Raw genomic sequence first — 16,393 nt, forward strand, 5'->3', positions numbered from 1 at the left:
GATGGTAAACACAGATGTAATATTTACTATGGGTCAAGCAGTATTCATTCTACACATATGAACTCGTGAATCCAGACAATAATCCTATGAAGCCAAGAGGATCCCTACTTACAGATGAAGAAACTGAGGCACAGAAAAGTTGAATAATTTGCTCACAGTCCCACAACTGGTAACTGGTAGCTTTGGTCCCAGGTGACCTGGTTCCAGTGACCGTGCATATAACTATTAGAGGGTATTGCTTTTATTCCTAGATTACCATGTAATTCCATGTGTTTCTGTTCACAAAATCCCTCATCCCTTTATTTGAGCTTACTCAGGTAGATCTTTATTCCACGCAACCAACTGTACTTGACTAGGATAGAAATTGGTATCAGGATTGATGTTGTAAAGAAGAGACCCTTGGAGAGAATGTCAGGTGTGTGCAATTGGTTCTGGTATACAGCACAACAGAAGACTCTAGACATCCCCCCATATCTGGGAGTGAAATACAAATAAACTCATGTGCAAGAGTGAAGGAGCTGATTAAACTACGACTTATAGGTTTTTGAGACTCAGACTCCAAGCCCCAAAATGGTAAGGCTTAGAGGGCTTTCTAGATACTGCCTTTGGTCAATGAGGAGAGAATAAGGAATATCAGAGTGGTAAAATGTGTTGGTTACTTTTTATGGCCCTAAGTAAAATGCAAGGAAAACAAAATGGGACAAGTTCCTATCCCAGGTGCCTCAGGTGGAATACAAAGAAAATTCTTTTATCTTACAACAGTGGTTCTTAAACCTAAGCATGACTTCACATCCCTTTGAGTGCTTCCTAAAATACAGATTGCCAGTCTCACCCCAACCTCCAGAGCTTCTGATTTAGTAAGTCTGGTGTAGGGTCCAAGAATGTGCATTTCTAGCAAGTTCCCAGGTGATGTCCATGCTGCTGGGCCAGAGTCCACCCTTTAAGGACTGCTACCTACAGCATGAAACCCTTTCCTCTCAGAGTTGAAAGGCAAAGAAAAATTACACCATAGAAGTTCCAGCCATGCTAGGTTTCCATGATCAAAAGTACTCTCAAATTGGCAACACCAGAAGCCTGGTATTCCAATAAATGAAAGTACCTGGGAAGAGTTGAAGGAGTCGAGGGTTCCCTATAACCTAAAACTAAGGAAGAAAGGGGCTCCGACACATCAGCCATTAAGAAAAAGGCAATGGTTAAGGCAGCACGAGGTGACCAGATGCCCAGAAAGTGTTGCTGAGTAGAGAAAACATTTCCAACAAGATCCTCTAAGATCCTTCATTTATTCATTCAACAAATGTTTCTGAAGTCCCAACTACATACTCGGTACTCTGCTAGGTATGGGGGGGGGGCGGGGGGGTTCAATAGAGAACACCATTTGAGGCCATGTATAGGCCTGCATGCTCGGAACACCAAGACTGTCTACAAGTTTGTAGCTGAGAAACTACAATCCTGCCGGGGTCAAAACTTCAGGTGGTCATCAATGCAAACCTAGAAACTCAGCTCCTAACTAAGGATTCTCTGCTGTATCCCATGCCTGTGTCCACAAAAAGCTAGTCTTAGCACAGCAGTTCTAAGGGCCTAGCTTGCTCCATACAGGATGAGATCAACACCAGGACCTAATGTCTGTGGTGACTGTCTCTGGCAGTGGACATGCATACATTATTGCATGTAAAAATTATTTAACCCTTCAGGCCTTGGTTTCTTTATTTATCAGTGGGGATCCCATGTACTCGATAGCAGTATTCTCTGGATTCATCAGTTAATAGGTATAGAATAAGCACTATGACCCATAGAAAATGCCATGTGCTTTGGATGTCTTTACTATCATCACCATCACAATTATTAATGGTAATAGGATAGGGCTCCTGAATACGGACTTGCAAGGTGGTTAAAAGCTCCGGTCTAGAGCTGGGCCACCCAGGTTCTAAATCCTCTGAATTTTCCAGCTATGGAACCTAACAGAAGCTCTCTGGGCCTTAATTTTCTCATCTCTAATCACCATGATAACTATAGTCCTTGCCCCATATGGTGAATGAGAATCAACAGAAAATAAGGCATGTAAATTGCTTCACACAAAACCTGGCCATAATAACTATTCAGTAGATAGTAGCTATGATTGCTTTCCCCCTCTTTCTAAATGGGTGCTGTCACTGCAATTGTCCTTTTTGAATCCATTTTTGCATATCATATGTGTATATGAGGGTAAAATCACCATCTAGTCTATAGACAGCAAAATGGCTTGACAAAATCATAACAGAAACTAGAAGAGAAATAAATATCACAGGAAGACTGTGGATTTTGAGGTCAATAGGCTGCATTGCCAAGCGGAACCAGGATGTCACTTCTCCACACATGTGCCTTGGGTTGCTGTCTGCTGGACAGCATGTGAGTGTTCTGTGGTTGTCTGCATGACAGTTAAATTATGTCAGGCTTCAGAACTACGTGAGTGTGGAAGAAGGGGGTGTGTCCCCCGACAAAGGGTAGAATGAACTACAGAACAAACTAGAATGCCCTCGAGTCCTGTGGACTGACACTGTACCACCTTCGGTGTCTACAGAGGGGTGGCCACCATGTTTAAACCACAAGCAACCCCGAAAGCCAACTATGGCAGCCAAACAAGTCTGGAGCAATCAGACTCCGCAAACTCGAACACAAACACTCTTCTATGGATCACATTGGTGTGCCAGGGGTAGTGAGAGTTCCAAGAGGGAGGAAGTCAAATTAATTAACTAATGCATAACTAAAAACATTTATTTTTATATTAATCCAAGCACAGGTATGTTATAAAAAAAGAATGAAAAAAGGAAAGAGACCACATGAAGTTTTCAAACACAACCCAAGATTAGAGGCATGGACTGCCTTCTGAGGTTTCCCTCTAGCCTCAACCCCACATCCTAGGGAAGGTTGTTTGTTGCCAATTTGATTAGGGGACCTTCAAGGGAAAGTTCGAGAAGCCCTGGGGTGGTGGAGGGAGAAGAGATGTAGACATTGGAAGACCTGGATTTAAGCTGGAGGGCTCTGGCACTTATCTCACTATCTTCAGCAAATGGCTTAACTGATCTTGAGCCTCCTCATCTGGAAAATGAGATGATCCTCACAGAATCAACTTCAGACTTGATGAGGGGCTCAAAAGAAATAATACATGCAGAAGTGCTGTACAAATATCACAGAAGATTCTCAAAGAGGCCATCTACAGAAACCGGTTGCCTTAGCACATTTGGGAGCTGCAGTTAGCCTGCTACAGTTGCGAAAGTAGATTCAAAGTTGGTGGCAAGGCAGAAAAAGTAATAGTCCAGTGTGTAAACTTCTGAGTACAAGCTCATTGCACAAGCATCTCGTAAATTACTCCTCAGCAGAAGCTGAAGGTGGGGAGGATCCCTGACAAGAGATAAGAGAAGCAGGAGATGGAAAAATGCAACCCAGTCAGTCCTGTCACTTTTCTGACTATGGTTGATTGAAGATGGAAAATAAGAGCCAGCTAGGAGGAGAGGGAAAAAGAAGGCAAGCGAATCCAGCCGCTTGTGCCTTGCAGCCTGTGGATTACTGTTAAAATTACTGTGTCTGCTCTGAAGGAATCGCTGCTGGAATCTATTGAGGTTCCCGCGAGAGTGTTTCAAGTCCTGCTCCTGTTTTAGGCACCTATAATTCAGAATGCCTTTTCAAAAACACATTCAAGACCTGAACATAAAATGCAGAACAAATGCAATCAAATGACATCATTCTTCTGAGTGACAGCCAGGGGCACGCCGATCCCATGACCCCGTTACACAAGGTTGCAACCTGCTATTGTCCCTTCAGTGACAAAATCAGTGGCACCCGGCACACAACACTGCTTATACTAGCAGGCATCAAACAAATATTTGTTGAATTGAGTATCTTCTCTACCAATTTAATAGGTTAGAAAATTGTCAGCTTTTTCGTCAAAACTACCACCCCTTTTCATTCAAACTCCTCTTGAAATTCAATTCCATTAAGGCTTTTCAATGCATACTAGCAACAAGGAATTTACTTAAATGAAAACAAAACAAACAAAAAAACCCCCGCAAAACTCCAAGCTCCCACCTGTGCAGCCATGACATGCTATTGTTTGAACCAGAGTATGTTATTTAACTTGGCTGACAAGCTCAGGGGGTAGAGATCCTGTCTTTCAGAACACACAGCTCTGAGCACACTGGGAGTTCTTGATAAATAGCAGCAGCAAGAAATGCTGTGGAGGGACCCATTTTCATTATTTATTTTTTGCAGATCCAGATTTTTGGCAGCATGTGTTTATCCCTTGCTTGATTTCCAAGGGGCAGCTTTCTTGCAGAAGCTCCCGTGAAGACGGATAAAGAGCTCTGCGACTTCCTCTGCCCCTCCCGATCCCGGCATAAGCAGGAACACCTGACTGAGCCAAAACAAGGATATTGAGTGCATTCAGGAGACTGGCTGGGTTTGGAAGGGAATTGAATCTTCCAGGACCCAATAGGTAGAGAGACGCAGTCAAGAGAAATGTTTTGGCTCCACACATCGACACAGCTGTCAGATGGCAAAGCTTGGACTTCCACTCTTATTACCTGCTGCGGGCCTCTGAGCTGGCTTGTCATTAACCCCAGAGACCAAGTGTGCCTAAAGCTTGACACAAAGTAATATTTTGGAGGTACTTTCAAGTCTTTCAACAGAGAAGCAGGAAACGATGATTTTACCAAACTTAAACCATCAGATTATAAAGATCTAATAAAAACAGGAATCAAATGTGAAATTCTACGTGTACAGCAACAGCAAGTCATTTAGGAGACAAATATGTGTTTTTACATATTTTTAAAAATTATACCAGTAACAAAATGAAGGTGTTATGTGCGTGTCCCAGCACACAGCTTGACAGGCAAAGAGGAAGCAGCAAGTGACCATTCTAAGAAGCCTTGCAAAAGACCTGGTTTTTTTCTCCCTGGCTGATAGGACTAATATTTGGTAAGATGTGCTTTGCAGAGCAAGAAAGGGATGGGGGAAGCTGCCTTTCTGTACACATGTTAATATACCTGGGAGCCAACCTGCCCCTGTACCAACACATTTTCTAAGTGGTGACTTCTCCCCTTCCTCTCCGACTCATTTTGTACCAAAACAATGGCAACACCTGTAGCGGTGAATTTCTGCGCTTTGATTTTTGCCCAGTTATAAAGGAGGCTCCCAGCAGGCTCCCCTCTCCGGAGCCATATGTGGAGTTGGCGTGCCAGCCGCCGTGGAAGGGAAACGGCCTCCGGAGAAGTGACAATGGGTCCATAATCCCCATCCACTGGACGCTCTTGAACTGCCTCTTTATTTCCAGTCAAAGAATGCCAGTCTCAAGATGAAAGCTGTGGCTGCCCTGGGAGCCCAGGGGAAACCTGTGTCGCTTGCCTGGTTCAGCCCAAGGGTGGTGACTCTGAGTCCCGCCATCTAGTCCCGCAATCTGGAGCCCAAAAACTGCCTGTAGCACCCCCAACACTTTCCCTTGCGCTCCCCTCTAGGGTGAGGCTTTTACCACAAGGACATCTGCCGCCTAGCCTCTCCCAGCGGCTGGCGACCACAGCGCACCCAGAGCAGAGCCACAGCTCCGCCCCCTCGCACCGGGTCACGCCGGGGGTTCGGTTCCAGCGCGAGCCTCTGTAGCAGGCTGGCGTTTCTCCACGCTGAGCGGGCTAGCAACTCTTCAGACCACAGCACTTGCGTTGCCGGTGGGGGGCGGAGACAGGGGGCCACAAAGGCTGGGGTGTGGCAGCGAGCCCCTTAGGTTCAATGGCTTCTCCGGCGAGGGCACTGTTTGCTAACTGTGTTGACCAAGAGGGTCAGACCCACACGCCTGCTGGGACTGCACAGAAGGGCCCCAGAGAAGTCTGGAGAAGCGAATGGGAAACAGGGGCTGCGCGGGTAGCCTCAGCCCCAAACAAGCGTCCCTGTTTGGACAGGGAAGGATGGCACTGGGATGCAGCAACTAGAGTTTTGAGTTAACTCCTACCCTCCCCGCCCCTGTTTTTACACTCTCCCTTTGGGGACCTCAGGCCTTGCTTCAGGTCTCGGGGACTGTCCGAAAGGAGCCTTCGGACCGCCGCCTGTGGTGTGAACCTGAGACCTGGTAAATGTCAGCCGGATCCACCTCAAGCCCAGCCGCCCGCCCCCAGCTCGCTCTGCCTTGGCGGCGGCTCCCAGCAGCAGCGCTCCTCGCGGCGCCCCGGGGGCAGGACTTACACAGTGACTCTCGGCCGTCTTGAAGTCCCAGCTGACCCTCTTGGCACGCGCCTGGATCTCACTCATCCTGAAGAGGCACAGCGCCGTGGTGGTGGGGGAGCGCCGCTCTTGGCCCTCTCCGGCGGCTGCGCTGAACACTCCCGCCCAGACGTCCAGGGCCTCCACTAGGCTGGAGGAGAGGAGCAGGCGGCGGCCGTCGGGGTGGCCGTGGCCGCAGTCGAGGGACGCCTGGCCCTGGAACAGCACCTCGGTGCTCTGCGCGATGCGCGCCATGCTGGGCCAGCCCGTGGCAGCGCCGCTCGTGTAGTTGTAGGGGTAGTAGGGGAAGTAGATGCTGCCGTTCCAGAGAAAGGCGTCCACGAAGTGCAGGCTGCCCGCGCCCTCGCACAGCTTGAGGCGGCCCAGCTCCTGCGTGGCCAGGCTGCGCCCCTCCGTGTCCTTGAGCGCGATGGCCGTGTCGTGGTCGGATGCCGCGGGGTTGCAGCGGCTCGCCGTCTCCGGCTCCGGCAGCACGTAGGTGGCGGCCACCGCCAGGTACCAGTGGTTGTGGCCCGCGCGGTACACCACGCCGGCCGTCGAGCCCTGCGGGTGGCACGACACCACCTCGGTGCCGTTGCGCAGGGAGCTGCGGCTCAGGTTGCCTAGGGGCCGCACCTCGCAGGCGCCCCGGTCGAAGGTCCAGCCGGTGAGCAGCAGCCCCCCGAGGCCGGCCGCCCCCTCGCGGTAGGGCAGCAGCAGCTTGCTGAAGCTGCTCCCGGGCCGGGGCCGCGCGGGGGGCGCCAGCGAGACCGGCTCCGTGCAGTTGCCCGCTTGGTCCCGGTACAAGCGCGAGAGACTGCGCTCCAGGCTGTAGTCCAGCTGGTCCAGGCAGCTGCCGCTCGCCACGAACACGCCGTCCTCCCGGCTCGCCGCGATGGCTCCGATGGCTTGCTCCGACCGCCACACGGGCTCGTCCGCGCCCCGGCCGGGAGCCGCCAGTGCCAGCAGATAGGCGAGCAGGGGCAGCGGCGCCGCGGGGCGCGGGGGGCGCGGCGGCGCCTTCCTCCGGGAGACCTCCATGGGGCTGGGGGGGCCGCCCCCGGGCAGGGCGCGCGGCGGCGACGGCGGCTCAGGCGCGCGGCAACGGAGACGCGGGCGGCGGCGGCGGCGGTTCCTGCGCGCGCTCGGGCTCCCGCGGCCGCCCCATCCCCGCGGCTCGCCCGGGAAGGAGAGCGGGGAGGGCGGCGCGCGGCGGGCTCGCTCCGGCAGCCTGTGCGGCGGCGGCGGCGGCGGCGGCAAGCCCTGCGCGCTCCGGCACCGCTTCCTTCTCGCCCTCCTTCGCCGGAGAGTTCCTGTGTGCAGCGCTGGCGCTCGCGGGGAGGCGCGGAGGGGAAGGGAGGGGACGGGTGGAGAGGAGCGAGGCGGGCGGGGAGGGCTGGAGAGGTTGGGTGCGCTTGTGCGTTTCACTTTCCCATTGTGAAAGTGGGATGCAACTGGCCCCCTTCCTCATCCTCTTCCTCCTCCGCCCTCCGCCTCCTGCCCGCCAGCCCGCCCTCCCTCCACGCCCATCTCCCCTCCCCTCTTGATTCGGTGAGATTGGGAGGAGGGAGGTCTCGTAATTTGGGTTACTGTGTAGGTGGCCTCTTTCATCTATTCATAACAAAGCTCAGCCGCCCGCCGCGACCGCCACCATCGCCCCCTTGGCTCGCCCTGGGCTCCCGGGGCGCGCTAACGGCGCACTGAGCGGGCTCCCGCGCTCGTCAGCCCGCGGGGCTGCTCCAACGCCCGGTTTTGTTTACGACAGCAGCCGGGTCGGGGATACGACAGGCGCGCGGAGCGAGGATCCAGGGTGCTAAGGGGTTGCAGCGGAGGCCCGGGGCTCGGGCCACAGGGCTGCTGCGAGGGCGGCTGACAGGTGTGGAGCGGCGAGAGGGAGGCCCCGGGAAGGCGCGCGGGAGACGTGGCCGAGCCGGAGACTCCGGGGACCAAGACGCCCCTGTGGCAGGGAGTGGGTTTCCCCGGGTCAGAGGAGTGAGGTGGCAGAAAGGCAGGCGCCACACGCTCGTTCTGGACAATCCGCGGGGCCAGAGCGCCCATATTTGCAAAGGTTCTCTGATCTCCCTTGGCAACAGAGTCCCAGGCTCTCGAGCCTAGCTCTTGGAAAGTTCTGCTCACCATCTAACCTAATGAGCGGGGCTAACATTTACTGAGCACTTACTACGTGCCGGATGCACTTGTAAATTCACCGCATGGGTTAAGACTCATAATTCTCATAAAAGCTCTATTAATTAGTGACTGTTATTGTCATCCCTGCTTAGTAGTCCAGGAGAATGATAATGGAAAGGCTATGGAACGGGCTGGCATTCTACTGCTGGTAGGTGTCAGAGCCGAGATTCGAATCCATATCTAGCCCCAGGGCCTCTTACATACCTGGCTCTAGTTAAGTGCCACCTGTGGCCGCTACCATAATCCCCCAGAGATCTTTCTCTGCAGTGAGACTGAGAAGTTCCCCAAGTTAAACGCTCCAACCAGCCCCCCTGACCTGCCTTCTACTCTGAGACCCAAGTGCCCTCATTTCCTTCAAGGCTCTGCATCTGTCTCATCATTACCCACGTTTATCCTTTAGACCCCCTGAGGTCTCACCACCTCACCCAGAGGGTGAATAACAGCTGGGTTGCCCCCATAGCCACCAAGAATTTCTGAAGCACAGGGACACATTGCCCACTGGGGAATAGGTTCATGATTTCTCGGAATGGGGCTTCCCAGAGGATGCACAAATACCTCCCAGGTTCCTGGGGCAACTGGTGGCACCATCAGCACCCTCCTTAGAGTCTGGCAGGCAAGCCAGGGGTGCAAGGGAGTGCTGAGGACCTCTATGGATCCTTGGGAAATGATCTCTGTTCCTTCCCAGGCTACTTCCAGGCCCAGAGGCCCCAGGGAGGGCAGTGGGGTGCTATCCCCTTTCTTCCTTCCCTCCAAGTTCCCCAGCTCTAGGTGCAATCTGTTTTGGGAAGCGAAAGGAATAAGGTGGCTTCCGTCCGATGCTGAGTGCTGCTGAAGGTTGCAGGTTTCAGACTTCTCCAACAGTGCGTCAAGTTCTCCCCAGTGCTGAGGAATATGGCAGGGGCTCTGGAAGGCTTAAGGAAAGGAGGGCGAGGTGGAGGGAGAAGCACAAGAGAAGTGTGAGTTTCTGCTCTAGACGTGAAGGGCAAGGATCCATCATTTCAGCAGTGGCTCTCATACGCTAAAGTCAGAGTGGTCATCTTTCCATTCATCAGCCTTTCATTTGCAACTGGATAACATTATCTTTGCCTGCCAGGAGGTAGAAAATGCCTTCCCACGAGATACGAGGTTGCCCTTCGTGCTGTGATGATGGTGTTGGAGTGTCCACGAGGAGAGGGGAGGAAGAAGGGGAAAGGCCTGAAGTACCCAGCTGTTGTGAATCAGGACATCTCAGGCAAGACAAGTCAGATGTTTCACCCCCTCCAAAATATCAGGCGTCCCCTACTCCCTACCCTCCTGGAATGCTTTCAGAATTTTGGCACCGCTGGAATTGGGAAAAGCAATATTTTAAAAACCTCATTTGAAGCTCAGAGACCCCCTCCACAGCATAGTAGGGGATTTTTATGCACTGGTGTTTTGACAGTTTTCCCTGTAACTGATGCAGAACTCAGTGACCTTCACTGGCTCCGTGAACTGGTGGTGGCAGTGTCGTTATGTGCTGAGAAGCAATAGTTCAGTTCCATTCCAGAGATAGTTTTACTTCACTGGTAACCAAGTCATTCCTCTAAGTCCAGTAGATTTGGTACAATCAGTCACAGACCATCTTGGGAGCTATTTGGATTAAACATACTCTGTGGTGTGGCATTTTGATCACTACCCAATTCATTGCCGCTTCGTTTTGAAAAAGAAACAACATCTTAAAAATACTACCCACAAGAAGTATAAATGGCTTTGATGGCCACAGTTCCCTGCCATTCTACTGGGACCATAAGCCCCACTCTTAAGAGTGGGCTTCTTTTTCTCCCATTTAATTGTATGCAGACTCCTACGGTGAAAGAAATCAGAATCTGTGCTAACTTTTTGGCATGAAAAACGTAGGCAACAAGGATGCATATAAATGCATTCTTTGCTGATTCTACCCCCATTTTGTACAAACATGTTTGCCCCTTCCCAGCTTTCTTGTGTACTAAAGCTCCACCTTCAGGACACAAGTTCACATTTGAAAAGTGTGGGAAATACGAACAACTGAAATAAATATTTAGGCATGTGAGTTCTGTATCTCTTTGATCACTTTCTCTTGGACACCGCCGTCTAGCCCAGGGGTACAAGTCCCCTTGGTGACAAAGCTTCCCTCTCCAACTGGCCAAGCCCATCTTGTTGGGTGTCACTTATAGCACATTTCGGAACTCCTTGTAACACAACTGGCTGAAACCCAAAAAAGAAGATGGTGCAGATTTATCCTCCAGACAGAGGCCTGCTACCACGGAAACAGGCAGTTCAGACTGATTCCGAGCAGTTTTATTTGCAGCGTTCACTAGATGGGAAAGTCTTCATAATGAGAAAATATCAACTCCCTCAGGCACTGAAGGCAATCTGGGTTAACCAGGCCATCCACAATCAGACTCACTTCTGGTGGACAGGACTTTATAGATTCAGTGGTTTCCTGCTGGGGCCCAGGACATTAAGGACTGTTCAGTAGGCAATTGGTCACAGTCACAAGATGGCTATCACTTTTTTTTGTTTCTGATTTTCTTTCTTTTTTTTTTTTAATCTGACAGTGGTCTGTAGCATGACTTGGCTGGCAGAGATTGAACGCAACTGAGAATATTCGTTCTGGTGGTCCGTGAATTCTCTCTATGCCTCACACAGCTACAACCCCCTATGCAGAATTTGAGAAATACCATTCCAGTGGGTGGAATAGTATCTGTATTGTCCTCTTAGGATTTAAGGCCACTTCTTCCTCCACAGCTTTGCTGATATCTGTCTGGTCTTCCACATGGAGGCCCTTATCAAATCTCCCAGGCCCTTTTGGTGGCTGACAGGAAAAAGAAATGAGCCAGCCTCCTTTCTAGACTGCTGATGAGTAGACGTTTGAAAGAAGATTCGAGGAAGAGCTGTTTAGTAAGTTCACATTGGTGCTGAGAGACAAGTTGGACACAGTTCAATCAACATGAAAAGTCTCTCTGGCATGGCACAGTTAAGACATGGCTAAAGGAACTCCATGCTTCATCCTCTCTGCTCACCCAGTATGGCCCTAGACAATAGCTGAGCATTCTTATGCTTGGCAATAGTGCCCCCCTGCCATGGTTTAAAGTCAGGAAGGCTTGTGGTGGTCCTGCAGTAGGTGTGACTTGGGGTCACTCCCACCTTTACAGCTGTCATCTTATTCCATGTCATGATTTAATAGCTCATGGTCATTCCCCAGCAGAGTGCAAATGCAGATGGGAGAGTGGAGTGAAACGTACAAGAAATGATTCTTTATGCAAAGTCCAATGACTTTCTTTAAGCTAAATAAGACGCTATGCTCTGCTTTAGCGATGGATGAGCTATTGCTTATTGAAAGGACACAAAATGTCAGATATGCTTAAGAGACTACGGAGCCTAGGACATCACCTTAGCATTCCAGCCCTCACTCTCCAGGCAGTGTGTTCAGTGTCATGAAGTTTCGAGGCTTTTTTCCAAAACATGCACCAAAACCATCCGTAGTTAAGAATCTGAGACTATTACTGGTTGAAAGCAAAATATGGTAAATAACCAGCCATCACAGTGTTTTTCTAGACCGGCTGGAGTTCACCCTGTATGAAGTATGCAAACTCATCAGTTAATTACTTCTAAAGATTTTCGGGGAATCTCTGTAACTTGAGCAGTCTCTTGAAAATCAAGCTTTTCTCTGATGTTTACAAGAGTCTGTCCCTGCTTGTATTGTCCTTGCTGTTCTTCGGAAATAAGGAGCCAAAAGGGCATCAAGGACTAGACACAAAATGCTGATCCCTCTCTAATACAATGTTGTTTCCCATGTCTTTGCCCTCCTATCACAGCTCTGAGACTCGCTGTCAGCATAATCCTAGGCTCTGAGTCCTCTGATAACTGGCAGCTTGGCATAAGCCCATTCTAAGAGAAGAGCTGCCAGAAACCAGGCCTTCATATTAATAATAACTCCAACTCTTGAAATGAATAGCAGAAGATAAGATAAACATGCAGATAACTTCACAGCCACTTGTACTTCCGCTTCCTTGAGATTCTTGTGGGGAGATGCTCTGAGCTGAGAAAAAAGTTGCTGGACTTTGCAGTGAGCCCTCTGATGCTCTCCACCAAGCTGCTGTGCCTTCTCATTCTTATGTCCTTGCCACTCCCTAGAAAATCGTCCCACCAGGGTGGGGAGGAAGCAACCAGTATCAGCTCTGAGCACGGGCTTTTGCTGTCGGGAAGCTGGGTGTGGGGCCCCAGGGTTGGGGCAGCCCCGCTCATTACCCCTCCTGGGGAAGCCCTGGGAATATGGCAGCACAACAGCACCCATCAGGCACTCAGCCCCACACACAGAACCCCAAATCCAAAGTTCATGGAAGACACAATGTTTGCCTTGCCCTCCTGCCCCTATTCTTTTTGTCTTTTTTTTTTCCAAGCCTTCATTGAGGTTTGACTGTGATACAAAAATCTGTACCTCTTTATTATATACAATGTGTTGTGCTTGGAATAAGTCCACACCCATGAAACTATCACCACAATCTCTTCTACCCCTTCCCTATTCCTTCCTATTTCTTTCTTCTTCCCCATCTGTGCTGAATAGTCTCTTCTTCTCCCTGCAGACCATTTCCCCACTCCTCCCCCTTTTGCTGTAGACCCAGAAGTTTGACATTTACAGACATCACCGTGGCCTTTTGGCTTCTGGTTGGATTCAGCCCATGGGAAGTCCCAGCTGGAGATCCAGAGGTGGACAGCTAGGGTGCAGTTTGAATGCTTATTCTCCTAGCTCCCTCCTTGCCCATGTATGCCTTGGCTGTGGCTGTGTACCTCTCAAAGGCCACAGCTCCTGTGGACAGTCCTCTCTCACAGCTGCCCTGTGGGCCCAGTACACTTCTGTGGGCCCAGTAACCACTCCCTCACCCTCCTCTGTAGGCCTATGGGATCCCACGATTGTCGCTGCGGCTGGTCCGCTGGTCCCCCTTCATCCCGGCACGCCTCAGCCATGGTCCCTCCATGAATGTATCTGTTTGCACGTGTCACCTGTTTCCTGCCAGAATCGTAACTAACAAACCCATCTACCTCCAAACATGGATCTAGAGGTGACCCCAAATGATGTTTAAAGCTGCACATTCAGTTTGTCCGCTGATGGAAAGCAGAGAGGTGGCTGGTCAAAATGGAACTCCTTTGTTTCCAAATGGTTGGTTCCCCTGAATCTGGCAACGGAAAAAAGCTACATTTTTATTCTCTTTGCACAGGCTTTCCTACACTAAATTCAACCTGGTGATACAGACAGATAGAAACCTGGCTGGGTAGGATTTTTTTTTTTTTCAGTTAAAACATAAAACTAAAAGAATCTTGAAAGTAAATCAGAACTGCTGGGGACTAAAGGTTCAGAAGGTGGTGGGGGCAGAGGGTGGTTATGATCTCTCAAATTCTGCTGAACGTTTGAAATATATTTTCAAACAAGATACAAAACCAAGCACGCCGCTTTTTCCTTTTTAGACGTTTCTCCTTAAGTCTGAACTCCAGCAGTCCCTTCCATAAAGTCGAGATATGTCATTGATATTCATTATTACCAAAGCAGGATTATTAAGAGATTGCTATACTTCCTTATCTCCAGATCTCACCCTATCCCACCCGCTACTAATAATGAAGAGATAAACTGGATGCTTTTGGTTCCTTTATACTCAAGGAAGGCTATGTAGGAGAGATGGAAACCCTCTAAAGATGCTACTTTTTTTTTGTTTTTTTTTTCGTTTTTAAAAAATGTTGAAAAATAAATCCATGTCTTCCTAAGTTCCCGACCCCCATTTCTCTGAGCTTTTGGAAGATGAGCTTGGTGGGCACCCTCAGAGCCTTAGCATTTCCCAGCTGGCCCCTGAAGACAGAGCCTCCCTTCCAGCCTCTGCTGCTGTAAGGCTCCTCTGCCCACCTCCTCCCTGCAGCCTCCCTCCCCACCTCACCCCAGATTTATACTAAAAGAAGGGAAAGAGGAATGCGAACAGCCAGCACATCCAACTGTCCTCTCCCCACCCCCAAGCTAAGGTCACTACCCTTGACACACAAAGGGCAGGGCCCAGAGGCCAAGCCCCAGCAGACTAGGAGGCAGCCATTCCCCTCCTGGCCAGGAAGCAAAAGTGCCCTCAGGACAGCTCAAAGTTACCTGAGCCCCGGCCCAGCTGGCAGGAACACAGGCAGAACCCACAGGTCCGGGCTGGGCTGTCAGCAGCTCTGGGTCTTGGAAAGACCCAGCTAGAGCCCTAGTCCCTTCTGTCCTCAGTGACACAAGAGATGCCTGGGGATGTCAAGCAAAGGGGTCCTGGAGCCTGTGGTTGGTGGGGGACCCAGGGCTCAGAGTGAGGGCCTAAGGGCTCCAGAGGGGCTCCAATCAGGGTGGGTGGGGGCTGAGGGCCAGGACGGGCACTATAGTGGGAGGCAGCCAGAGCGGGGCAGATGAGAGTCAGTGGGGGCTGGTTGGGGGCCAGCTGGGGCTGGAGGAAGTGCCCTGCTGCAGTGGGGATGGTTGTCGGCGCAGAGTGGGAGCCATGGGCAAAGGAAGCCTCAGCAATGAGGCAGCTGGGACAGCGAGGTGGGAGGTAGAGGGGGGTGGCCCAGGGGGCACTGATCAGGGCACAGACATGGAAACTGATGTAATCAGGACCTCATCAACTTCCTCTAGAGCTGGGGCCGTCAAGGGAGCCCCTCTCCTAGCCTCCTCCATGGGGACTGCGTCTCCAGGGGCACCATCCTGCTCAGCCTCCCATTCTTGCAGCACCTCCTCCAGACTGAAGAGGCACCGGTAGCTCACAAAGGTCTTCACCTGGGTCAGCGTCTTGTTTCCAATCAGTGCTGCAATAGCTGCAAAGTCTTTGCCATACCTACAGATGGCCTGGACAGCCAAAAGCTGCTCATCTGTGGTGCAGGGGGAGCTGAACTTGGTGTTGGCCTCCGGGGGGCGGAGGGGGTCAGTGCCGCCTCCAGGGCTTGATGCGGGTTGCTGTTCATCAGCTTCGTGCTCTGCATCTCTCTCTTGGGGTCTCCAGCATCAGGCTCTCCCTCCGTCACGGCTCCTCAACCCTCTCCGAGCTCATTACTGTCTTCTTTGTCCTTGCAGCCTCCCTAGCCTCTGGGCCTGTCTGTCCATCACGCTGGTTCAGCTGAGGGTCTTCTTCCAAGAGTAGTAATACTTAAAACAAAAAAGCTATTTTAATATTTTTTTAAAATAAAATATTATTTTATGGGAATCAACTTTCCAGGCAGCATCTACTGGATCCACTAGAAACACTTGGCGTGGAAGCCAAAGTCCTGTTCAAACAGCACCTTGGCCTCTACCGTCCACTTGTCAGGGAGCCAGGTCGGCCAGGGACTTCTCCACATTGGGCTTATGCCACAGGAGCATGCCCAGCGCCTGCTCAGGTTGTCTCCATGCTTCTCCTTGGCCATCGCAATGTACTACCGGTCGAGCTCGGTATCTGACACACGGTGGCTGGGTGACCACACCAGTGTCCCTTCGGCTCCTTGCTGCTGCAGTGTGCGGGGCTCTCAGGCTTGCACTCCGGAATGACGGCCTGGTAATCGGTTCCCACGGGGATGATGCCGTCTCGGGAGTGCTCCTCCTCGCTGCTGTCATCCTCCGAGTGGGGCTGTCCGCTGTCGGGCACTGTGTTGGTCCAGCTACGGGACAGGATCCCCAGCCTGGCTCGGCTTCTCCATCACCCAGGGCATTACCCCGCCCAGCTGCCCGGGTAGGGGCTGGGGAGCTCAGGAGCCTTCGGAGAGTGAACAGTGGCTGCCGCCCTTACCCCAGGCACAGTGCCTGGCCCGGCCTGAGAGGTCGCCATGCGCTGTCTTCCATCTTGCCCCTGCTCCCAAGATGCCTCGTTTTTACAGGGTACTTTATTTTTACCCTGCTATGACTTCTGTACTTTAATCATCTGAATCAGTCAATTTGAAACCTGATTCCCCTCATTTATTGGACATTCTTAATGGTGATTAAATATTTACGCTGTCAGAGACCTGTTTT

General features: G+C 51.2%; 1 protein-coding gene and 1 pseudogene across 1 annotated transcript in view; both read right to left on the reverse strand.

Annotated features, from left to right (window-relative positions):
* The window catches only part of PLXNC1 (plexin C1), a 163,134-nt gene extending 155,871 nt beyond the window's left edge, over positions 1 to 7,263 (reverse strand). Inside the window, exon 1 of the mRNA XM_010340165.3 lies at positions 6,205 to 7,263. Within this exon, the coding sequence (XP_010338467.2) occupies positions 6,205 to 7,263 (1,059 nt within the window). The remainder of the gene's footprint in view (positions 1 to 6,204) is intronic.
* Positions 7,264 to 14,630: 7,367 nt separating this feature from the next.
* Positions 14,631 to 16,095, reverse strand: LOC101043444 (REST corepressor 2 pseudogene; annotated as a pseudogene).
* Positions 16,096 to 16,393: the final 298 nt, after the last annotated feature.

Source organism: Saimiri boliviensis, chromosome 7 (genome assembly GCF_048565385.1).
Source record: "Saimiri boliviensis isolate mSaiBol1 chromosome 7, mSaiBol1.pri, whole genome shotgun sequence".
NCBI classification, from domain to species: Eukaryota; Metazoa; Chordata; class Mammalia; order Primates; family Cebidae; genus Saimiri; species Saimiri boliviensis.